Source organism: Dryobates pubescens, chromosome 15 (assembly GCF_014839835.1).
Source record: "Dryobates pubescens isolate bDryPub1 chromosome 15, bDryPub1.pri, whole genome shotgun sequence".
Taxonomy (NCBI): domain Eukaryota; kingdom Metazoa; phylum Chordata; class Aves; order Piciformes; family Picidae; genus Dryobates; species Dryobates pubescens.
In genome coordinates this window covers 7,005,928-7,030,383 of record NC_071626.1, presented here as the reverse complement: position 1 = coordinate 7,030,383, position 24,456 = coordinate 7,005,928, and the positions used below count along the sequence as shown (strand labels likewise).

The 24,456-nt window shown below is 46.9% G+C and overlaps 1 protein-coding gene across 1 annotated transcript; it reads left to right on the top strand.

The window, feature by feature from the left end:
• The first annotated feature begins 83 nt into the window (after positions 1-83).
• On the top strand, positions 84-23,424 carry ACO2 (aconitase 2). The gene is made up of 18 exons (XM_054167795.1): positions 84-166; positions 6,247-6,389; positions 7,431-7,689; positions 9,905-9,997; positions 11,884-12,042; positions 13,064-13,214; positions 14,494-14,598; positions 14,966-15,057; positions 15,343-15,448; positions 16,444-16,601; positions 17,572-17,645; positions 18,502-18,613; positions 18,809-18,931; positions 19,130-19,285; positions 20,411-20,602; positions 21,976-22,108; positions 22,390-22,511; positions 22,930-23,424. The coding sequence occupies exons 1-18, from the start codon at positions 131-133 to the stop codon at positions 23,071-23,073; spliced, it is 2,358 nt and encodes a 785-aa protein (XP_054023770.1). The 5' UTR covers positions 84-130; the 3' UTR covers positions 23,074-23,424.
• The last annotated feature ends 1,032 nt before the right edge of the window (positions 23,425-24,456 follow it).

Genomic DNA, 24,456 nt, shown 5'->3' with positions numbered 1-24,456 from the left:
TTTGGCGCGGGTACCTCCCTGCCAGGACCTGGCCGTCCCCGCCCCGCCGCGTCCCCGCCCGCGCGCCGGAGGTGTGAAAGGGGCCGGGTGACGCCATCGGGGCGCGACTTCATCTTTGTCAGTGAACAAAATGGCGCCGTACTGCGTCCTGGCGGCTCGGCTGCGGGTGAGCGGGGCGGGCGAGCGGCGCGCCGGCGGGCGGAGCGGGTGGCGAGCGGGAGGGAGAGAGTCGTGGCGGGGCGAGGACCGTTATTCGCCGGGGGGACGGGTGACCTCAACCTTCGATCGGGACCGTCCCTGCATGTCCCGCCTCCGCGTGTAGGTCAGCGTGTCCCCGGTGGGGACCAGCGCCACGTATCCATGGCGATGGTGGGGAGGCCGCAGCGGCAGCGCTGCCACCTCCCGGGCCCCGGGGCAAGGTGCGTCCCGCCGCCGGGCCCGGTCGGGCCTCAAGGTGAGGACAAGGTGAACGGCCGGCGGGGACGCGGCCTGGCCTCACCGCCTCGCCCGCAGCGGCCGGACCCCGCCTTGGTGAGCTAGAGTCCCTGTCAAACGGTGGGCCCAGCGGGGTGTCTGGCCGGACGGTGACCCTGAGGGCATGGGCCTAACGGTGGAATAAAAAGTCTTTCCCGAGGGCCTGGGTTTGTCTTCCTCTCGTTTTCTGTTTCTTCCCCTTATCAGCGTCCAGTAGCACAAGGTGACTCCCCATTATGTGAGTGATCGAAAAGGCTCTATACTTTGCTTCAAAAGACCTGCTTTTAGTATGTACAGAGGTCTCCGGGTGAAAATATGCGAAGGTCTCTATATAAATAAGACCTTGGAAGGCTGAAAAGCATTCTAGACACACACATAGATTGCCCTTTTTCCCCCTCCCCAGGCAGTGATAGTGTTTCTCATAGTTCTGTCTATCATGACCTCTAAAAATCACGTCTGCCTGTAGTATGAGGTTACCACAGACATTCTCTTACTTGAGATGTTCCTGCATTTAATGGGTACTCAATAATAGAATGTCATGATCTTTTAAAGCTTAGAAGACAAATATCACAATGCATTCCTCTTTTTTTAGGGCTGCTAATAGATGGAAGAAAGCCTTTGTAACCCTTAATCAAGCATGTGATAACTCAGGCAATTTAACTTCTCAGTTTTCCATTTGTGACCTTGGCCAGCATGTTCCCTTTTCTTTGGGAGCCAAAGTAAGAACTTGGCTTTTGAAAGTACTTTGTGAAGCTTAATTCATGTTTTATATTACTTTCTTCCTTCCTCAGGGGTAGGTGTTTAGTAAAGTGAAGCTTTTTAAATTTAAGCAGAAGTTGCTTTTTAAGTTTAAGCAAAAGTTAACTTGGTGTATTCATTCTTAATTGTTATATGGCTTTTAGTTTGACACACACATGCCTACTCATAAAATGAAGGCAAATCCTTTATTAGGACACTGGATTGGTTCTCATGGTGTGTCATTGCATGAGGAGAGTCATTTGCTGAGGTTAATGTTTTATAATGCAAAGCAAAGGCATTGCTAGCACAGTGGAGATGAGGGGTTTAGTATTCTGGGAGGCTGCCTTCTATGATCAGGCTCTGAATACATGTGGTTTTTAATTTCCATTGTGAAGGGCTGCATCCATGATGGTAAATATGCTTATAAGTGATCTTTTTAGGAGGCAATTTTTTTTGCCTATGTGTAGCAGCCTAGAGATTAATGAGTATGAGAATCACCTTGCCAGTTGCTGTGATAGTGCCACCATTGACTGTGGCACGTGTTATTAACATAGTTTCTACTCATCTCCCAGCCTAGAACTGTTCTGGAATTGGAACTGCATAGGAAGCTTACCTCTGAGAGAAATGAATGGGAATTAGCCTTGTTTGGGCTGACTGGCCCACTTAAAGTACAATTCTAATGGCCTCAAAGGGTCAAGATCTTTTTCATTCCTATCTGAGGGATGCTTTTAGTAGCATCCCATTTTGTGAGCCATGCTTGCTGAGGGTTGACTGAAAAGAGGAGTACTGTAAAACTCTAAACCATTTGAAGTATCAGGGATGTCTTGAAGGTCTGGTAGGTGAGTGCTGAAATTATATATGGGAAGCTTTGTGTGTTTGGCAGAAAGCAATGCCAGCTAGAGCTAAACTGCTCTTCAGAGCCCTAATTTGGGTTGCTCTTTGTGGGTAGATCTGGGAAATTAGACTGCATTTACAATTTGATTATACCACACTGCTGCTGCTTTTTTTTTCAGGCTGAATCACGGTGAATGTTGGAAACTTGGCCAGTGTTCCTAGCTCAGGGAGGATGAGGAAAGATGGTATTTTTGGGTTTCAGCTAGGATTTCTAGGACTGATTTCCCAGATAGCAGTGCATGTAGTACATTTGCTGCTCTTTCAAACGTGGCCTTTTGCTTACCGTGCTCGTCTAAAGGTAAGTTAGGGTCCGAATTCAGACTCCCGTTGCATCTGGATCATGCAAGACAGCAAGCTGCTCAAAGTGAGCTTTTAAAATCTATAAAGATTAAGTGTTGGCTTCCTTACAGACATTTGAAAAATAATGACCTATTTAGTAGTGTGGCTTTTTTGGTGTTTCTTAAGAAAGCTTTTCACCTGTCAGTCAGAATACTGCTAGATTCGGGAGCCGTGTAATGATTGCTTTCTTTTACTGAAATCTGAATAAGGACACTCAGTTTCTGGGGTAACAAATGCAGTGCAAGGTGAGAGAGCATCCCTAGGCAGCTGTTTGCTGGGTGAGCAGTTCCTGGATAAAAGGGAAAATGTACAGATTGCTGGCTGCCAGTTTGCCTTGGCTGTTGGTCTCAAGGAACTTCTCACTATGCAGTAAAAAAACACCACCAAAGCCCTGCAAGTCACCTACTGCATCAGGGAAGAGTGAGTGGGTGCAAAGCTGGAAACTGTTAGGTTTGTGGCTTTTCCTTTATCTTATAATTCTGCCACTCAGTTTTTGCAGATGAAGTGGCAAAAGGACAGGCAGAGAGAACAGACAAGTGTGATGAGTGATAAAATGCAGAATCTATATGAGGAGAAATCAGGCTTTTGAACCAGATGCTGTATGCTCTTGCTCATCACTGGTGATGGATCCTTAGGGGTGGTGGGTGCTGGGATGAGAACAATCATATTGGATGAAATTAATTCCCAAGAGAGATGTGGGAGGAGATTTAGATTGCAGTAAAATGAAGAGAGGACTTTTTTAATAGGTGCCTTTTAAAAAGTCTTATATAGACAGAAATAAATCTCAGACTGGCCTAGATGATTCTTTTTCTTTTTTTTCCCCCAGTCTTACTGGCCATCACAGAAGCAGACCTGCTATTTTTGAGGCTTCTCTTGCCAACCTCCATGCCCAGACAGGGTCCTTCACTTAAACAGGCTCCCTCTCCACTTCTGGTAGCCTGAAGTTAGGATCAAGCAGGAGTCGACTACTGTGTATTGCTGCTTCTGCAATTCCCACTTGAATATTTGTGTAGGAGTTGAGTAAATAGTACATCTCATCCAGCCATTTCAGTTTGAAATGAAAAAATACATATGTTCAAACTGGGGAAAAAAAAAATCTGAATTTTGTCAGAAAAGGTTCTGTGGAAAGCCTTGCTTCAGATTGTTATCTTAATGAGCTTTGGGCCCAGACAAGACTAGAATGCTGTGATGCCTCTGGCATTAGTTCATTATTAGTTTATTCTAAACCAGCTTTCAGTTTACTGAGTGACAAGGAGAAACTCCATTGGTTAGTTGTGTTACAGGGTTAGTTGCAGGGAAGGGGGATGTGTGTGTGTGTGAAAAGGAGCCACTGCATTAGACCAAAATGTCTTTCCTGGTCAGAGGAACAGATTCTTTTTCTGTGAACTTTGAAATCCCTTAGTGTTTTCTCCAGCCACCCCTGGAGCTGGAGACTTGCACAGGATAGTGGATATCTTGTAAGGTGAAGACATTTCCACAGCATTAATTGTGCTGGGTAAATGCTTAGGTGTCAAAAAGAAAAAAAGGTGGGGGAGGGAGAGGAGGGGTCAGAAAAAAATAAACAGAAGTTAAATGGCTGCTATGTAAAGACCACCTTATGCATGTTAAAACACTGAGAAGCTGGATGGTGTTTGTTTTGATTGGCTTTATTTGATTTGGTGGTTGAGGTTGGTTTTTTTGCTGGTGGAAAAAGGAAAAGTCTGAACCCTGACACCTGTGATGCATTCTGGAGGTTCTAAGCTTGAAGTGCACCATGGTGAAATTTAATCACTGGGTTTCATTTGCACTTCTGGAGGAGCAGTGCCCTCTCATGTACTGCCATGTTCACTTACTTCAGATGTCCTTAACTAAAGTGGTGTACAGCTGCTCTGAGTCTGAATATCTAAACCTGAATACCTAAAGCTTAGGACTGTTGAGTGAAAAAGCAAACTACACCCTTATTGCCAGGAAACACTGCTGAATCTCACCTAGATTTGCTGAACTTTTTGTTGTGTAAATACTAACAGATATGATTGAAAACAAGAGATTTGGACAAAAATTGGTGATGCCTCCTTGGTTGTGAGTGTTTCAGACCATGCATGCAGTGCTGTTAACAGGAAAACTGGAGGAGGTGTGGAATTGGCAAGGCCAAGTTAAAAATGCTTGTACAGAGGTAAAGAATTGAGTAGCATTTTTAAGAAACCAAGCCCAGTGCTAGGTGCTGTGGTTGTGTTCTGTGCAAGGAGTATTTGTTGATGTACAATAGAATAGAATTAACCAGGTTGCAAAAGACCTTTGAGATCATCGAGTCCAACCTATCACCCAACACCATCTAATCAACTAAACCATGGCACCAAATGCCTCATCCAGTCCCCTCTTATACACCTCCAGTGATGGTGACTCCACCACCTCCCTGGGCAGCACATTCTATTAATTCCAATGGCCAATCTCTCTGTCTGGGAAGAACTTCTTCCTAATATCCAGTGTAAACCTCCCCTGGTGCAGCTTGAGAATGTGTCCTCTTGTCCTGTTGGTGGTTGCCTGGGAGAAGAGACCAACCCCCACCTGGCTACAGCCTCCCTTCAGGTAGTTGTAGAGAGCAATAAGGTCTCCCCTGAGCCTCCTCTTCTCCAGGCTAAGCAACCCCAGCTCAGTCAATCATACATGCAAGAGTGCAGTACTGCTGTGTTTATGAACCTGTACTTATCAAAGCCTTGTAATGCTGAAGTAAAGGATGTGTAGAAAAAAGGAGATTGAGAGAAGTGTGCAATACTGGAGAAGAAAGAACTCTGAATTCTTCAGTCTGTTTCCAGACTTCTAGTGCCATCCTTTGAGACTTTCAAAGGATGTAAGAAATGCGTGTTGCAATGTCCTTGGAAGTGTTTTGGAGGCAGCTGTCTGACTTAGTTTTCAAAGCTGTGTGAGAGCTTTTTAACCCTGGGCACTGACCTGTCTCTTTCGGGTCAGGTGCTGTAAAAGTGCCTTGCCACAGCCTGACCTTCTCTGATGTTCCAGGGAACTTGTTCCGCTGTGGAAGCTGCCAAGCAAAATTCAGGGGTTTTCCCAGGCCGTTTGCTGCTGCTGTGTTCAGCTCACAGTACAGTTGTTCTGTCCTGCTGTTAATTCACCTGTAGGGCAAGTGCAAAGCTTTTCTCAGGGGAAAGGTGAGAGTGAAGGTAGATAGCATATGGATCTGTGCAGCCAGGTTGGTGAAGCTGATGTGTTTGTTCCACATCCTGCCTCTCTCCTGCTCTGAGTTACCTCACCGACCAGGTACATGCATTGAAGTTACCCTAGCTAGCACTGAAACATGGCTCACCTTATGTGGTAATAAAATAACCCTTGTAGCTGTGTGCAGGGACCCTGCATAGGGAACATGGTCTGTGATGGTGGAACACATGGGTGTCTGCTCAGTCCCATTCTGTGTCACCTGCCAGTCCTTCAGTATAAGCTCAATACCAGCTTGCTTTGGAGACTGCGTGGGTTCTCCTCCAGCATGGCTGTAAAGTGTCAGTATAGCTAACTGCTGTTTGCTTAAAAACCATTTCTGCATTGCCTAGAAGCAGATTTCCCCCTGCATATGGTGCTATAAATAGGAATGTAAAGCAATTTAGTAAGTGCTACCTGTTCTGGGTAACCTGGTGTGTCATTGTTTAACACAGTAGTGTTGCACAATCAAATGTTCTTTGGGTGCCTTTCAAAACTTTTGCAGTTTTTCTACTCCTCAGCCTCCCAGGAATAACAACTGAAAAACTATGGGTTATGGATGTTACAGGAATTCACTCTGCAAGGTTCCAGTACTAAAATTCTCCTTTTCTCCAGCATGCCTTGAGCAGTGGGATCCGACGTTACCATGTGGCTCCTGTCCTGTGCCAGCGCGCCAAGGTGGCCATGAGCCACTTCGAGCCCAATGAATACATCAACTACGAGAAGCTGGAGAAGAACATCAACATCGTCCGCAAGAGGTGAGAGGGGAGGAGGCAAGAGGGAAAGGGTCAGTGGGCAGAATTTAGCTCTGCAGCGACAGGACAGCAGGAACTAAATGTCATGGGGCTCTGGCATAGGGAATATATACTAGGAAGGGCCGCTTTGTGCAGAGGCAAATGTAGGCAAGCGTGAGTTGTGGTGTCTCCACGTAGTGGTGGGGCACTGTGGGAAGAGTTGTGGGTTATGATGAAGCACTGTGATGTGCAGTGTAGGTGCTAGAAAGGGCTCTGTCCTCTGCTTAGTGTCCCCAGTGAGAAGCTTTCATACTGGCCCTTGCTCCTTCCTGGGGCGTCAGTGTGTGAGCAGTGGTCATTACAGACTAGTGCTCCTCTTGTTTTGGCGGTGAACGTTCTCCTGTGTTCCACTCTAGGCATTAGACACAGAAAGGAGGGCTAGGAATTCATAGCACATGTAAATAGAGTGACCTTAATCTGCTGATTGAGGCTTGTGTGCCTGCTAAACTGTCATTCCTTGGCAGGGGGTTGTATGACTCGTCCTTCAGTCTTTGTGTCCTTTGTTACATGAGGGAGCTCTCATTTCAAGTCATTGCTCCTACTTAGTTACTTCTCAGAAGATCTCACCACTGACATAAATAGGTTCCTCAGCTGGTACAGCTGCAGGTTGAAAGGTCTGAGGTCACAAAACTCCCACTTAGCTGTACTTGCCTGCTGAGGGATCTGGTGTTTGTGAATTGAGTCTGACCTCTGTCTCACCTCCATGCTTGCTGTCCTGAGGCATGACTCAAGGAATTAGCAGAGTCAATGTTATGGGAAGGTTCTAAAAGAAACCATTCAGTGACATCAATCCATATACTTGTGAACTTTGTGGACTGGGCCCTTGTTTGAGCCAACTAGCTGCTGACATTTTAGTGCTGTGAGAGGAACATGCAGGTTTCTGTGTGTCGATAGGTCGTCACAGTCTGAGTGGTTCGGGGGAGCGTTCTGTCACGCGCTCAGAGGTCAGAAGGGCAAATATCGAAGCACACAAGATGCAGATGCTAAAATTCTTCTCCTCCCCAGGCTTGATCGTCCCCTGACCTTGTCTGAGAAGATTGTGTATGGACACCTGGATGAGCCAGAAAAGCAGGAGATTGAGCGGGGCAAGACCTACCTGCGCTTACGGCCGGACCGCGTGGCCATGCAGGACGCCACCGCCCAGATGGCAATGCTGCAGTTCATCAGCAGCGGGCTGCCTAAAGTGGCTGTGCCTTCCACCATCCACTGTGACCACCTCATCGAAGCCCAGTCCGGCGGTGAAAAGGATCTTCGAAGAGCCAAGGTCACTCCTGCAGAGACTCGAATCTTGTCTGTTTGAAAGCCTCCTTCCAGTCAGCGGGAGATGGGTTGCTTGGTTTGTGGTCTGGTTGGGTTTTGTTTTCCCCCAGCCATGAATCAGATATGGTAACAGATTGCCCGGGGTGGTCAGCTGTGTAGGTAGGCCAGTTGCAGCAAAGGAACAGAGTGAATGGATCTTCTGGAGTTTTCCAGCTGAGATCCATCCATTACATGGGCTTAAATGACCATGAACGTAAGGAAAGCTAGTCTTGCTCTGTTCAGGGTGGAAGCCCAGGTCATGTGTTCTGCAGAGTGAGAAGATATTTCAGCTAAGGGAAGAGGAACAATCTGCTTCCAAAGGAAATAAAGGAAGACAGATTACCCTAGAGAGTTGTGCTCTTTATGCTGCAGTGAGGAATGTGAAAAACTTCCTGAACATGTTTGTCTTGCTCTGGTGGATCCTGTGAGAGGGAAGCTTTCTTTTCTCAGACCATTTGCTAGTGCCTAGCTGAAGACCACTAACTGAAGCTTTCAGAGCTAGTGGGGGCAGGTATAAATGTGTATAGAAGCGTGGAGGATGCTGGTTTCTCTTGGGGAGTTTCAATGTGGTGTTTGTCCAACTGCTGATTCACTGCCTTTTCAAAATTCCCCACTTGCTGGTTTACTGCTTATTCCTCCACAGGGGCTTCTGTTAAATATAAACACATTCACCTCTGTCCTACATTCCACAATGGTTCTGCCAAGGAAGAACATGGTCTTAGAATAGCAGGGAAGCAGGGGAAGTCTTGTTAATCCAAGTGGACCTAGCCTGAGTTCACTGTCCAAGCCAGCAGGAATTGTCCCTTGGGTGTTGATCCCCAAATTGACAAGCAGTAAACACTTTGTGGGGGCTTCCCTGCATTTTAGGATTTTAGACCATACCTCTTCTCAGAAACTCCTGATGTTGAAGTAACTGTTTCTGGCTTCCTCCTTCAGGTCACAGTAAAGCAACTTATTCCACTCAGGAGTGAATTTGGGGAGTTCTTGTTCCACTTGTCTCAGTCCTAAATTGTGCCAAAGTGGTGTGATTGAGAATTAGGGGCTTACTAAATAAGCCAGTTTCTATTCTTTACCTGCCTCCCCCTATTCCTGCATTTGTTCTCTGTAGAGCAATCTTATTTGCTGCAGCCCTGAGCTACACTGAGTCTCTCCTTTGCCATCCACTCTGAGCAGAGCAAATAAAGGTCCTGCCACCTTCTGACTAGGTTCTGCTTCTGCTGCTGCCAGTTGGCACACAATGAATGCTGGCAGGCCAGAGGGTGGTTTGGATCTGCTCCTGACACATCAGCATGCTTTACTGGGAGGAGGGATGCACAGAGTGAAGTGCCCCAACTCCCAGTGGAAAATGAGGCTTAAAGAACTGCTGCTGCCTCATGGGAAACTTCAGCAAATGTCTGCTGAGACAATTCTTCCATTATCTCCAGTTTCCCCTTTCTCTTTATGCTGAAGGGTAGCTCCATGAGAGCAGACTTTAAGAAACTCTTTCCTAGTGCTTATCTTATCTCCTCTGCCACTTCTCTGCCAGGAACTCTCAGGACATAGTGTCATACTTCTGTGACAGCTATGGTTATTCTCACAAGCGATTTTCATGGTGTGATCTCCACCAAGAATGGTGATGGTGCAGCAAGAAAGGCAGTGTTGTGTGAGTCTTAAGCAGAGGATTTGGTAGGATGAGAAATGAGACCCACCAGCACCCCTGGCAGCGAGCAACTTTCAGTTGTATGTCTCAATCTGTGAAAACAAAGCCAAAACGCTTATCTCAGGGGTTTGAAATGTCTGCAAAGCATCTGTAAAGCAAAAGGAACAGCTGGTATAGAAGGAAGGAGAGGCTAGAAGAGAAAGAGGTTAAAAAACCCCCACATTGAGAATGCAAATGCTGTATTGGCAGAGTTTTCCTGCAGTTGTGCTCTTTCCCTTGTGCTGTTTGGAGTTGGAGACTAAGAAAAGATAACTTAGTAGCGCTACAAGCCGGATGAAATTAAATAGCCTGTTACAACTCACTGGTAAACTGTTTTGCTCCCTTTTGGTTTTAAAGAAGTGATGTGCACCTCCCTCTAGCTGCTCCAAAACTGTGGAGCAAACTACAGACGGGCATGGGAGGGAAGGGGAAGTGTTTGAGCTCTTGATGTATGGAAGGACAAAATGTATTACTAACGCTCTGTGTTTCTCTGCGTGAACAGGACATAAACCAGGAGGTGTACAACTTCCTAGCAACGGCTGGTGCCAAGTATGGAGTGGGATTCTGGAAACCTGGGTCAGGAATCATTCACCAGGTACAGCCTGTGTGTAGATGTTTGCAGTCTTTGAAGATGCAGTGGCTTTTTTACCTTATGATGAAGGGAGCTCAAAAGCAAAACCTTAGAGAATTTCAGCAGCTTGGGGAAGCAATCCGCGCTCCTCGGGGCGGGTGAGCTTTCTTGCTTGCTCTCTTATCATGACAACAGTGCCTTTTCTTAAAGGTCAGCCTGTAACCTAAGGCATGATTAGGTAGTGCCAACAGCATGCCATGTGAATCACAGAAGCTTGAAATATCTTAACTGCTTGTGGGCTGGCTCCTCTTGGTACAGTTGGGGATGGTAAGGTGATATCTTGAAGCTGGCTACATGGGGATAATGTGAATTGCTTTTGGTGGTAAGGAAAGCCACTTTGGGAGCATACAGAATAACCCTTAAGAAAAGTATTGGTTTGGATCCATGAAAACCAGGAGTATATGAGGACACCAAAGAGAGCAGCTTACTTTAAGTGCTCAAGAATGGCAACACATACCAAGTTGCTATGTGAACAGGAGAAAATGCAAAACAGTTCCCAAGTATGAGATTCTCTTGTTGTAGCTCTTGCACCTTTATAGAGTATGACTGCCCCAAGATACCTTGCCACTTAATGAGGCTTTTTTTTCAAACCAACACCTCTGGCAGGATTTCCCCAGCTTGCTCTTGGTTGATTTGCTTTGTGGGTCCAAGAGACTTTTGTTTTTACTGTTCCTCTGAGTTACAGGCAGTAAAAAATGAAGTGCAGCACAAAACATGAAGAATGAAGAGGAGAAAGGATGACTGATAAGCATCCTGTCAGCAGGGAGCTTGTGACTAGGTGCAGTCAAAGCTCTCTGCTATATTTTATTAGCTGCAAAATGAGTGACTAAGTGTGATGCAACAGAGAAAGGGAACAGGTGAGCTCCCCAAAAGGTTATGGGAACACCTCAGGTCATTTGTGCTCTGAAGCTGCTTGTATCATCGGTCACATGGCAGCACAGCTCCATGCTGTGGTTGCCAGCTTTCTTGTGGCTGACTTTCTCTGGCTGGAGGAAAATTGGTCATGTTGTATAGCTTCAGAGTCCAACTCTGGCAAAGTGAGGACTAGAAAGTGACCTCTCTCACACAAGTGTGTTAATGTGAGCTACAAGCAAAGAAAGCTGGAAGTACAAGAAGCAAAGCCTTGTCTACTCAATACAGGCCCCACCTTATTTCTGTCCAAGCTGTTCTGTGGTGCACGTGCTGTGATTTCTGTGCTTCCCAGAAAGGCTGTCCATAATGTTGGTGTAGCACATATGCAGTGAGAAGTTCATTGGCTTGAGTGCTCTATTGTGCTGCTACCACAGAAAACTCCTAGTTATTTTGTTAAAGAACTGTTTTGTTAATAGTTGAAGAACCTTGCATGAAATTAGTAGCAGCAATAAGGGATGGTCAACCTCCTGGTGTATTTGTGAGGGATTCTTCTCTGTGGTTAGTTTTTGGCTGGCAGCATGGATTGGAGGAGCATGTTGGTATTCTACTGGTGTGGGAGACTATGAAAGGTCTCACTAGCACTGGATAGGTGAAATGACTTGCTCAGCACTAGATGAAAGGCTTGGAGACTAACAAACAGACTTTTGAGCCCTAAGAAGGGTGGCACTATAGCAAAAGCCAAAACTGGAAGGAAGAAGTCTTCCAGTGGAAAAAAATGGAGGTGTCCTGGGATGAGCACCTTGTTCTGTTACTGCACCCTCCACAGGGAGTTTGAAACAGAAGTGAATTTCCAATCCAAACCAAATTCAATTGCTTTCATGCTACTGAAAAGTGCAACTACAGACTGTTCTAAATTTTTGTTCTTGTCATCTTTCCTGTTGTCTTCCCCCCTCTTTTCCCAACAAACAAGCAAGCAAACAATCCATTTATATTTTCAGATCATTCTGGAGAACTACTCCTACCCTGGGGTTATGCTGATCGGCACAGATTCACACACCCCCAACGGAGGTGGCTTGGGAGGAATCTGCATTGGTGTGGGTGGAGCTGATGCTGTAGATGTCATGGCAGGAATCCCTTGGGAGCTCAAATGCCCAAAGGTAGGAGCAAAAGGAATATTAATCCTCAATGTGAAGGGTGAGATAAAAGATGTGTGAGAAACATTGATTTTTCAGGCACTATATACCATTATATATGCCACTATATACCATTGCCAAGAAGGCCAATGGCATCCTGGAATCAGGAACAGTGTGGCCAGCAGGAGCAGGGAGGTCATTCTGCCCCTGTACTCAGCACTGGTTTAGGCCACACGTTGAGCACTGTGTCCAGTTCTGGGCCCCTCAGTTTAGGAAAGATGTTGAGTTGCTGGAATGTGTCCAGAGAAGGGCAACAAAGCTGGGGAGGGGTTTGGAGCACAGCCCTGTGAGGAGAGGCTGAGGGAGCTGGGGTTGCTTAGCCTGGAGAAGAGGAGGCTCAGGGGAGACCTTATTGCTCTCTACAACTCCCTGAAGGGAAGTTGTAGCCAAGTGGGGGTTGGCCTCTTCTCCCAGGCAACCAGCACCACAACAAGAGGACACAGTCTCAAGCTGTGCCAGGGGAGGTTTAGGCTGGATGTTAGGAAGAAGTTCTTCATAGAAAGAGAGATTGCCTGTTGGAATGAGCTGCCCAGGGAGGTGGTGGAGTCACCATCACTGGAGGTGCTTAGGAAGAGACTGGATGGGGTGCTTGGTGCCATGGTTTAGTTGATTAGATAGTGTTGGATGATAGGTTGGACTCGATGATCTCAAAGGTCTTTTCCAACCTGGTTAATTCTAGTCTAGTCTTGTTTGTAATCACACACTGATTGAAACTGCTGGTCTGTGATTCACTGGTAGCTTTGAGTTTGCATTTCCAGCCTTTTTATTCAGGGACTGAGAGTGATAGTTGAGCATTGATCTTTCTTCATTTGGCCCTGTCAGTGGTTTCAACCCTTCTGCACATGTTTAAGTACTTCAGAATTTGCTCCTTTTTGGAATTGTGGCCACTTAGGTTCTTGGGGCAAAAAAAAATCTGAGGAATTGTGTTGGCTGCTGAAAGGAAATGATGTCAGCATTTATTTATTTCTTCATTAATGTTGCTCAGGTTATTGGGGTAAAACTGACTGGCAAGCTTTCTGGCTGGACTTCTCCTAAAGATGTGATCCTGAAAGTGGCTGGCATCCTCACTGTCAAGGGTGGGACAGGTGCCATCATCGAGTACCATGGGCCTGGTGTGGATTCAATCTCTTGCACTGGTAAGGCAACACAGATCTCTGAGTGGATTGTTGCTGGAGCTGGCTGTTGTCTGTGGAGGCTGAGAAGGGAGTTAGACAAGAAGTGTTAAACATTCACCCACGGCCTGGAGGGACACTCAGTGGGTGGCAAACTGGGAGAGGAAGTGAAACAAGGTAGCACTCCCTCTCGGTGGAGAAGTGACCTCCCTCCATTAGATCTATGAGAACACTGAATGGTTAATTGGGAGCAATCCTGCACAGTGGTGCACCAGGATAAGGGTGGAGATATTCTGGTGTGTGCTTGGAGGGTGGAGATGTCAGAGATAGATGATGACATTTTCATATCAGCTTAAAATAGGCTGTGGATAGAGGAAGCAAACAAGTTGAAGTGGGTACGTGTGTGACAGCTGCTACAGGAAAAGCTCTTCAGAAAAGCAGGGCAGAGGGGAGACCAGAAAGCAGCAGTTTGTAATGGGCAGCCTCACACTGGGTCAATGTGGGTCATGAGCACTGAATCTGAACCACCAAAAATTGCAGTTGTCCATAATGATGCTAGTTAGGGCCAACTTAGAGGAAGCATCCCTTCCTTTGGCTTGAAGTGCAGCCTTTAAGCTGGGCTCCTCTCCATTTGCAAGGCTTGGCTGCCACTTGGAATCATAGAATGTTTGGGTTTACAAACAGAGAGCAACATGGGATTTTTCTTCCATGAAAGCAGAGGAGCACAACTTGTGACACCTGCTTCTAGCTTGCTAAATGTAAAACAGCAGCTTCTACAGCTTCATCCCTGTCCTTGAAAGGCATGGATCATGACAGTGCCCTCAGCAGATGTTTGGGATTTTCTTCTCTGTTGTGTTCTGTCACCAGGAGCTTTTTATTAAACCCATTAAATTCCTTGCAAATTTCTGGCTCTTCCAGTAAAGATAAAGGAGATGGTAGGGAGGGGCAGGACACTCACTGCAGGTAGCAGAGACAATGCTCACTGTTTGGAATATATTAAGTTCTCAATTGCAAACAGGGGATTCCCTGTCATCCATTCCAGTATTTGCAAGAATCAGCCTGGGTTTCAGTTCCTTCCTTGCAGAAAAGCCTGGTCACAGGCACTGTCATCAGTCAGAAACACTAGGGGCTGAGCCAGCCATTACATAGTCAGTGTGTCCTCTGCTGTGGAGTTGGGTGTCTGTGGATGATGTCCTGATCTCTCTTGGCTTTGCTGTCTTTTTTGTGAACTGGCTTTTGAAGAATGGAATGGCCTTGGACTTTCTCATTGACCTTGTGGTCTTTTCTGGCACTCATTCTCTAGGAATGGCAACAATCTGTAACATGGGAGCTGAAATTGGAGCTACCACATCGATCTTCCCTTACAATGCACGGATGAAGAAATACTTGGGCAAGACAGGGCGAGCTGGTAAGAGGGGGTGAGGGTTGGAAGAGGTAGAAGTGGTGTTCAAGTGAAGGTGTGTTCTGAGAGCAGCATCCTCCTACAGTGGTGTCTGATGTGACTTCTGACCTTGCACGGTTCTGTAAGTCATAGAATCAATCAGGGTTGGAAGGGACCACAAGGGATCATCTGGTTCCAACCCCCCTGCCATGGGCAGGGACACCTCACACTAGACCAGGCTGGCCAGAGCCAAGTCATGCAGTACAAGCAAGGAGTGTATAGATGAAGTGGCTGAGGAAGTAGGTGGTAGACTCCATGTCTTTGTCTGTTCTAAGGTTTTTCTTTTCCCTCATATTTGATGCACTTCTTAGATACCCCTTTTTTCTTATTCTAGACATAGCTGCACTGGCAGATGAATTCCAGCAGCACTTGGTGCCAGATTCTGGTTGTCAGTATGACCAGGTGATAGAAATCAACCTCAGTGAGGTAAGACTTCCTTTATGCTTGTCATCTTGGATGCTGTGATGTGACTCTGCTTTGTATGAATGTGGACCAAATTGGGAGTTTGATGCAACACCCCTGGCTCTGTACTAGAACAGGTAGCAAACACTCAGGTCTGCCTCACTAACAGCTCCTGCTTTGGTGTTTTGGGTAGGAGAATCCTGTTTAAACAGCTTCCAGATAAAGCTATGAAAGGAATTGTTTTTTCTGCTGTGTTTTGGGGGTTTTCTTGGCTGCTGTAATTTCTGACTTTGTCATTATTTCTTAAAGCTGAAACCACATATCAATGGACCTTTCACTCCAGACCTGGCCCACCCTGTGTCAGATATTGGTGCTGTGGCAGAAAAGGAGGGCTGGCCTATTGATATCAGAGTTGGTGGGTAGCATTTGCTCTTTCCTCTGCCTTCATCCTTGTGGCATAAGTGTTGCTGTCTTGGGATAAGTGGTTGGTCACATAGCTTGGGATGTGATCTTTCAATGACTGCTGTACATCCTTGACTTTAATACAGTGTCATCTCTTCATGGCTGGGGAGAGTGACTAGCTGAGCCAGGTGTGTGGGATGAGATCTGGGATGGTTGGAGAGATTTTAGTCTCAAGAGGCAGACAGATGTTGGGTTTTTTCTTGGAAACTTTTGAATGATTGAGTTGACAGGAATGTTACCTGCTGAAGAGAACCCTTGTTAAAAGCCTGTTGCCTGGATTTGTGTGGTGCAAGGATCTGTCAGGAGCATGATTGTTAGCCCTCCTAGCAGTTGGCTGCTGAGCTCTGGGGACATGGCAAAGTTAGTGCTTGAAGTCCCAAAGAGGAGGTTTGGATCCTTACCTACTCCCATGGGATGGCAACCTGTCTCATGTGTTGCTCATTGGAGGAAAGATAAGAATGCAAAGACCACATCCCAAGTGGGAAATGTATTATTTGATAGTGTTACAAATAGGATCAAGAGCAGCTGTAAGGGAGAGAGAATTTCTTTTGTGCCAGTTAGCACCAGGCTGTTGTCAGGATGATGCAGCATGTCCTCAGGCGGTCTTCACCAAAGGATGATTCCTTTTCACCATGTCTTTGTGGAACAATAGCTCTCTGTGATAACTTGCTTAGCCAAAGTGCAAGTAGGTGACACTTCTGTCTTGTAAAACATAGCCAGCCTAGTGCCCAGGCAGCATGTTCTGACTGTGCAACCTACAAAGCTGGACAAAGGATTGCTTGTGACCATAGTGTATTGCTTGGAGGCCTGGCCAGTGCTGGCATCTGAAACTGCTTCAGATTGCTTGTCAGCAGAAAAGGTGCTTGTCCCTTGTTTTGTCTGCTGAGAGATGGGTTCCTAGAGCCAAGGCTGCAATAACCACCTCCCTGTTTCTGTCAAACACCACAGGCTTGATTGGCAGCTGCACCAACTCCAGCTATGAAGACATGGGACGCTCTGCAGCAGTGGCAAAGCAGGCCCTGGCACACGGACTGAAGTGCAAATCCAAGTTCACGATCACACCAGGCTCAGAGCAGATCCGTGCCACCATTGAACGAGACGGTTATGTGAGTATGGCTGCTCTTCACACTTCAAACAGCAAGTGCTAACCTCTTCCAGACAGTGCTCAGGAGTCTGGAGGTAACTAATGGAAGCCTCTCAAACTTTGTCTTCGTTTATCATTAGCGGTACAGTTACTGCTGTAGTACCCAGCCTCGTGCTGCTCTGCCTGTAGGTCCTGCTGTGACCTTGGCAGTGTTCTGACCTGCTCCCTTTGCTGTCTTTACTCCCTGTGTTTATAGGACTGGGACTTAAACTGGACAGAAGTGAGGCAGTTGTTAGGAACTGGGGCCCTGAGGAGATAGGAGGATGTATAGCAAGGGATGCCTCAGGCTCTTGGGATTCTGTGGATGGCCATGGCTGATGAAGGGCTCGCACCCACCTGCAATCCAGTTTTCTCCTGTAAGAGCAGTTTAGGATGCTAGTAAACCCTTTGTCAGAAGGTGTTTCCCATTTTAGTCCAACCTTAAGGCAAAACTCATGTTTTATTTAAAAGTAATGTTTCTGTAGAAGAACCATCTCCTCCTTTCTCCCATTCTCTGTGCAGAAAACTACATTTTAATTAGTCCTAATGCTTAGCAAATGTTGGACAAGTCTTTACATGTGGATATGTCCAGCCAGTGCTTAATGCCTCCTCCAACCAAGTCCAGGAAAAGGACTTGTGCTAGGATATTTATCATACCAAACACTGCTCTTCAGTCAGATATCTGTGAATAGTTGGATTGCTTAATTTCAGGCAGATAGAGAAAGGCAGCACCACAGCAAGACATCCTGTGCTCTTCCCCTCTGTTCACTTGCAGCTTCACTGGGATCAAACCCCACCTCTTTGTAGAAGTGACCCAAAAATTGCAAGTGAAGCAAGGAAGGGAGTTTTCTCAGGCTTGGTGCTTCCTTTTAGAAGACAGGTGTCCTCTTCCTCTGAAAGAGCCCCAGAAATATACTCCCAAGTAACAAAGTTGTTCTCTGCTTCGCCCCCAGGCGAAAATCCTGCGAGATGTCGGAGGGCTGGTTCTTGCCAACGCTTGTGGACCATGCATTGGCCAGTGGGACAGGTAAACTGAGAGCCAGACCTCACTCTAGCCTTGTATTTTCTAGCTGTTTCTGGTGAAACCAAATTTGTTTGTAAAGATAACACAGTGGGAATTAAATGTACATGCTTACAGACCCATTGGCCATAGCTGTCCGATGCACCCTGGAGGAGGAGAAATGAAAAACTCCAGACTTGTATTGAGCCTTTAGATGAGTGAAGCCTCAAAATGGCCACAAGTGCAGCCACACCTGGAGGCTTCTTAGAGCAGGCAAAAAAATGGGGAGACTTATTATCTGTGAGAGGCTGGACTGGAGGTTTTTATGGTCCTTTTAAGACAAGGAAAGTGAATTGGTCTGCCTTCCATTATTTAGAATGGCAAGGAGGAAAATTCCCAAGAGAAGAGATAGGAGACATGTTCTCATGAGGCTATGTCATTGCTGATGGTGGGATGACTAAAGGCATCCTTAGTTGATACTGTTTAGACAGTTCAATAGGGCACTACATGGGCTGTGAAAACTACTCCAGAACTTCAGTGTCTGTCTTGGTTTTGTGCTGTCCTTGGGTTTGAGTCTGTGCTTAAGGGGGAGGAAAAGTGTCCAGGCACCAGTTCATGTCTCCAAAAGAGAGTGATTGCTACCAAACCAAGCTGGGGGGTTTCAGCAGTGAGACATCTAGAAGCAAGCTGCCCAGGGAGGTGGTGGAGTCACCACTACTGGAAGTGTTTAAGAAGAGACTGGATGGGGCGCTTGGTGCCATGGTTTAGTTGAGTAGATGGCGCTGGGTGATAGGTTGGACCTGATGATCTTGAAGGTATTTTCCAACCTGATTAATCCTATTCTGTTCTTTAGATTTCATGAGCATGCTTGTTTCTTTCACAGGAAAGACATCAAGAAAGGAGAGAAAAACACAATAGTTACATCCTACAACCGGAATTTCACAGGTCGCAACGACGCCAACCCGGAGACTCACGCGTTCGTCACCTCGCCAGAGGTAATGGAGATGCCAAGGGGGGGGCTGTGGGATAGTTCAGGGTGTCTTGGGAGCTAAGTTCTGTGCCTGCAGAAGAGATCCAGTGTGGCTTGGTTTGTAGCTTGTCTGCTGGCTTTGAATCTGTTAGGTGCAGGACTTTGAAATGAAGAGCTGGGTGGTAAACCAGGCCTTTAAACTTGTCATTTTTCCTTTCAGATTGTCACAGCCCTGTCTATTGCTGGCACTCTGAAATTTAACCCTGAGACAGATTACCTGACAGGAGCAGATGGGAAGAAGTTTAAATTAGAAGCACCTGACGCAGATGAGCTGCCCAAGCTGGTAACTGCTCAGTCTGGGGAGGGAGGGAGGGAGGCAGGGCCTGCCACTAGTAGTCTTTTGTATGTAACGGGAACTCGTCACACACTGACCTCTGCCTTGGTGTTAAAGCTGGAGGGGACAGTTACCTGTGTTGGATTTTTCTCTTCATGTTCTCTTTGGGATGGCTGAGGCTGATGACTTTCCTTTCTTCTCTGGAAGGAGTTTGACCCAGGCCAGGACACCTATCAGTACCCTCCCAAGGATGGCAGCGGGCAGCATGTGGATGTGAGCCCCACCAGCCAGCGCCTCCAGCTGCTTGAGCCCTTCGATAAGTGGGACGGCAAGGATCTAGAAGACATGCTGATCCTCATCAAGGTCAGGAGCAAAGCAGGGGAACACTGGCTATGACAGGACTGCTCAAACAGGAGTTTGCACACCCATTGCTAGAAGCTTTGGATGTGCTTTTTTTGTTGTCTGTGATTCCCTCCCTTACATCCACATTGTTAAGGGAAGTGAAGCAAGGCTCTTCCTTCCTTTCTTCCTCCCTTCCTTCCAGCTGTTCTTTCTGATACTTCTTATAACCAAGAGACTTTTTTCCTTTGAGCTAGTGGTTAGCTAATGCCATGAAAAATGAAGCTTGTCATTCCATGTAATGGGATGTTACCCATACCATGCAGTCTGCAGTATTGGTCCCAGTGCAGTGGGAAGGGGGATGGATTCTTTAATGGGCATCTCTAATACCTGACTGTTCTAAGATATATCTTGTCTGAAATGAAGTGGTTAGGAACTTCTCCTCCATCACAGTGTGTGTTCCTTCTGCATTTTATAGAAAATGACTTCACAGTAGTTAACATCACATTTCAGTCTCTTACTGAAGACAAGGGTTTCACCTCACTGCCTGTAGTGAGTTAACAGGAAGAAAGCTTCAGTTAATACAGTCATGGCTTCTGAAGTGCAGTCCCTTTGGAACTATCCTTCAGGAACACTGCTGATTCTCAGTGGCAGAGTTGCAGGTACTCCCAAGGGCCATAATGAAGCTGTGCTTGAGTTTTTGACACAGGCAATTCCCCTGCAAGCACTTCAGGATTTACCCTTCAGTTGGAGGGCCATTATCTCAGGTTGGGAATTCTGTTCTTACAAGCTGAGAAGGCTTATGTGCAGACTGGAAACTTAGAGGAAACACTTGGCATCTTGCTGCACTCTCCCAGCAGGCAGGCTGAGCTGTAGCAGGAAGGGTTTAATTGCTTTTTGTTCCTGAACAACCTGCTGCTGAGGGAAGTGAGGACATGGCAGGAGGTGGCATAGCTAAGCTAATTTTTGTAATTTACACTTTGGAACAGGGATGTTCTTTCCTACCCAAAACATGCAGAATGACCCACTGGCTCATGCCTTAGAGTGCCTTCATTATGTTAGCAGGTGGAATTCTCTTGGGTTCAGAGTCAAAAGCATTGAGGATGGGTCAAGTCAGGGATCCTAAGAGGGTCTTCTCTTCTACTTCAGGTAAAAGGGAAATGCACCACTGACCATATTTCTGCAGCTGGACCATGGCTCAAATTCCGTGGCCACCTGGACAACATCTCCAACAACCTGCTCATTGGTGCCATCAACATTGAAAATGGCAAAGCCAACTCTGTGAGGAATGCTTTAACCCAGGAGTTTGGGCCAGTCCCGGACACAGCCCGGTACTACAAGGTGAGACTTTCCCCTGACACATCTGTTCTAAGAGGATGTTTGCACTCTGGGCACTCTGTGCCAGGACAGTGGATCTCGCTCTCCTGCTCCCTCTGTGAATTCACTGTCTTGGGGCTTTATCTTGGAACTTACTCTGGTGGTGGCAGTTTCTGTGGGAAATTCACTACCTGCTATGGGAAAGAAGGGAGGAGGACTTCATGACCTAGAGGGGACCAGAAATTGTACATGAAATGGGAAGAGCTCCTTTAGGCACTGCACAGGAAGTGTCAGACTGCAGCTACATCTCACCCTCTGGAGTGTTTCACCTGTTATTAGTCTGATACTTAATAAATACTCCTCTTATCCTCTTCATTCTTTAAAACTTGACTTAGAACCACAAGAAAAGTGTTTTTCACTCTCTGGACAGCTTGGCAGTGATCTCAGATTAGCTCTTCTAGTAGTAGACAGAAGTTAAAATTTTCTGTATCACTTCCAGACTTAGTGCAGGGATGCTGGCTGGTGTGAATGCTGCTTTGGCACAGGACCAAGGAGTGGTTCTGGGTCTCAGGGGCAATCCTTCTTAGCCCTTGCTAGTGAAGGGTGGCAGTGCCTAACTGCTGTGAAGTACTTAATTCCTTTACTCCTGTTGTTCCTTGGAACCATGGGGAACCTTCTGGGAGAGGGTGTCACAAATGTTGTTGGCTTTTTTCTTGGAATCTTTGAATGATTGACAGGAATGTTACCTGCTGAAGAGAACCCTTGTTAGAAGCCTGTTGCCTGGATTTGTGTGGTGCAAGGATCTGTCAGGAGCATGATTGTTAGCCCTCCTAGCAGTTGGCTGCTGAGCTCTGGGGACATGGCAAAGTTAGTGCTTGAAGTCCCAAAGAGGAGGTTTGGATCTTCACCTACTCCCATGGGATGGTAACCTGTCTCATGTGTTGCTCATTGGAGGAAAGATAAGAATGCAAAGACCACATCCCAAGTGGGAAATGTATTATTTGATAGTGTTACAAATAGGATCAAGAGCAGCTGTAAGGGAGAGAGAATTTCTTTTGTGCCAGTTAGCACCAGGCTGTTGTCAGGATGATGCAGCATGTCCTCAGGCGGTCTTCACCAAAGGATGATTCCTTTTCACCATGTCTTTGTGGAACAATAGCTCTCTGTAATAACTTGCTTAGCCAAAGTGCAAGTAGGTGACACTTCTGTCTGGTAAAACATAGCCAGCCTAGTGCCCAGGCAGCATGTTCTGACTGTGCAACCTACAAAGCTGGACAAAGATTGCTCCACAGCAGGGCAATGTCAGTAGTGCAGCACTGGAATGAGATGTGTGGGTGGATGTTTATTGTCATCTCCTCACTTGAGAGTGCAGAAATGCAAATCTGTTTGTGTCACAGAAAATGGGTGTCAAGTGGGCAGTTATTGGGGATGAAAACTACGGTGAGGGATCGAGCCGGGAGCACGCAGCGTTGGAGCCACGTCACCTGGGGGGCAGGGTCATCATCACCAAGAGCTTTGCCAGGATCCACGGTGAGTTGCACTTCCCCTGCAGTGTGTGTAAACAGGATGTGTTGGGTTGGGGTGGAAGAGGTGTTCACCTTGCCCCCACCTACAGGCACAAACCGGATCCGATTGCAGGAATCCTGTTCCACACCTAGTTAGATGTGCCACAAACAGGGGATGTGCTGACTGTGCTACAAAGAGAGTGATTCTTGCTGGGATGCTACTCTGAGCAGCACTGGGCAGCCAAAAGACAATCCTGATCTTCTGCAGTGTTGTTACAAGCAAGCTTGGTGGTTTGCTCTCCACAGAAACCAACCTGAAGAAGCAAGGTTTGCTGCCTCTCACCTTCGCTGATCCAGCAGACTACAACAAGATTCATCCTGTGGACAAGCTGAGCATCGTGGGGCTGGCAGACTTTGCACCTGGAAAGGTAACTGTCTGTGGGTCTTGGGGGATAGGGACGTGACACTGATGGGAAGCGGCGTCAGGCCGTGTGCCCAGGGCCTGAAGCAGCACAGGCAGCTGTAGGCAGTGTGGCCTGGCAGCCAGGCAAGACACTTGGCACTGCTGGCCTGGGGGGCTGGAGAGCGAGGCCGAACCGGAGCGTGGTGTTCTTAAGGGTCACGAGAAACCCTTGTGCGAGACTGAAGCCCTGGACTTTCTGCCTCAGCACAAGCGTTCCCTAGGAGGAACTGTGACCACACTTCTATCTTAAGGCTCACCCTGAGCTACAATTTTCTATTTTCAACCCTGTGAAAACAAGTAGGAATTTTCCTGTGAGAAGCTTCAGTTAACTTGCTCCCTTGAAGGAGAAGGGGGGGAATAAAACCTGTCTTTTTCCCCATTAGCCTCTGAAATGCATCATCAAGCATCCCAATGGGAGCCAAGAAACAATCATGCTGAATCACACCTTCAACGAGTCACAGATAGAGTGGTTTCAGGCTGGCAGTGCCCTGAACAGAATGAAGGAGCTGCAGCAGAAATCAAGCTAAGTGTGTACAATGCCCCCAGTGCTCTGGACTCGATTCAGCTTTGGCATTTTCATAAAAGTGCAATTCCATGCCTACTCTTGGAATAAATGTCTGATCAAATGTAACCATAGCTTCCTTTTTGTTATGGTACTTCCTCTTCACTGACACTATGAAAAGGGAGTGCAGCTAGGCTTACTTTTGTCTTTTAAATGCCCCAGCTCCCTCTTTTTTTTTCTATTTTGGCTCAGTTTCAGTTGTCCCCCAGTTATTTATATTTGGAAAGAACCAGCTAAGGTGGCTCTCTCTGCCCAGCTGGTTGTTTTCTGCCCATTCACTTTACTGATGGCTAAAGAAATAAAGAATGTGACCATCTCTTCTGCCTCCTGTTGTATTCATAATGCTGCTCTTCAGCCCTTGCTTACCCTGTGTGGGAGGGTGGGGATATGGTACCTGCCCCATTCTTGCTCTCCAAGTCATTGCTGTGCACAAAAACAAATGGCAAAAAAGGAGCCCTCACAGCCCTTGCACTGTTTACCCCTTGACTGCAGGCTACACTCATGGCTGTCACCACCTTCCCAACTCCACTGCTCTCCAGGGCAACAGTGCCACTACTGCAGCAATGACACACGCAGGAGGAGGAAGCGATTTATATGCTTTCCCAGCACTGTGCAGTGAACTCATTTCCTCAGGCACAGTGTTTGTTGCCTTCTCCACAACAAGAGGCTTGGAGTTTGGAGTAACTCATTAGATCACTATGTAAAGCTATGCAGCTGCCACCTTGCTGTGCTCCTAGGAGCTCTGACACTGTGAAATGGGAGCTGAGCACATCAGCTGGTACTTGGAAGGTACCAGGGCTGTTTTCTGCCCACTCCAAGGCACTACCCCAGAAGATCCTGTGTAGAAGCCTTGCTGGATGTTGAAGCTCTAACTCCTTTCACCCAGAATCTCCACCTATACAAACAGCTGCGGTTTTCTGCGGTTTGCTTCCACCCTGGCTAGATGATTGCATGTCTGAGCACTACTGCTCTATAGACAGCATTCAGTAAGCTTATTGTCTGAGCAGATGGACCTCTGTTACTATGTGAACCTAAAGAATTCTAGGCTCCCTTTTAATTAGGGCAATGCACCAGGAATAACAGTTCAGAATTAAGGGGTTCTAACAACGCTGCAGGGAGGGTGCTGGTGACTCAGGCTTTGTTTTCACAGTTGGAGGTTAAGCAGACCCCTCTATCCCAGGGAATTACAGCCCCTTCCTGCCAAATGTGGCTGGCTTTGTAATTATGTGCAGCATCACTCTCTTGGCAATGGGCCCTGCATAGATTTGACTCGCTGTTTTGTTCCCCCCTTTCCTTTTACTGCTGTCAGGGAGGGTGATGGCAATTGTTTGTTATTGGCTGTTAGAGC

Excerpts from the sequence above, each read along its gene's own strand:
- ACO2 (XM_054167795.1), top strand. The coding sequence starts at position 131 with ATGGCGCCGTACTGCGTCCTGGCGGCTCGGCTGCGG. Across the intron at positions 18,932-19,129 it reads CAGATGAGCTGCCCAAGCTG|GAGTTTGACCCAGGCCAGGA; the intron begins GTAACTGCTCAG and ends CTTCTCTGGAAG. Across the intron at positions 22,512-22,929 it reads CAGACTTTGCACCTGGAAAG|CCTCTGAAATGCATCATCAA; the intron begins GTAACTGTCTGT and ends TTTCCCCATTAG.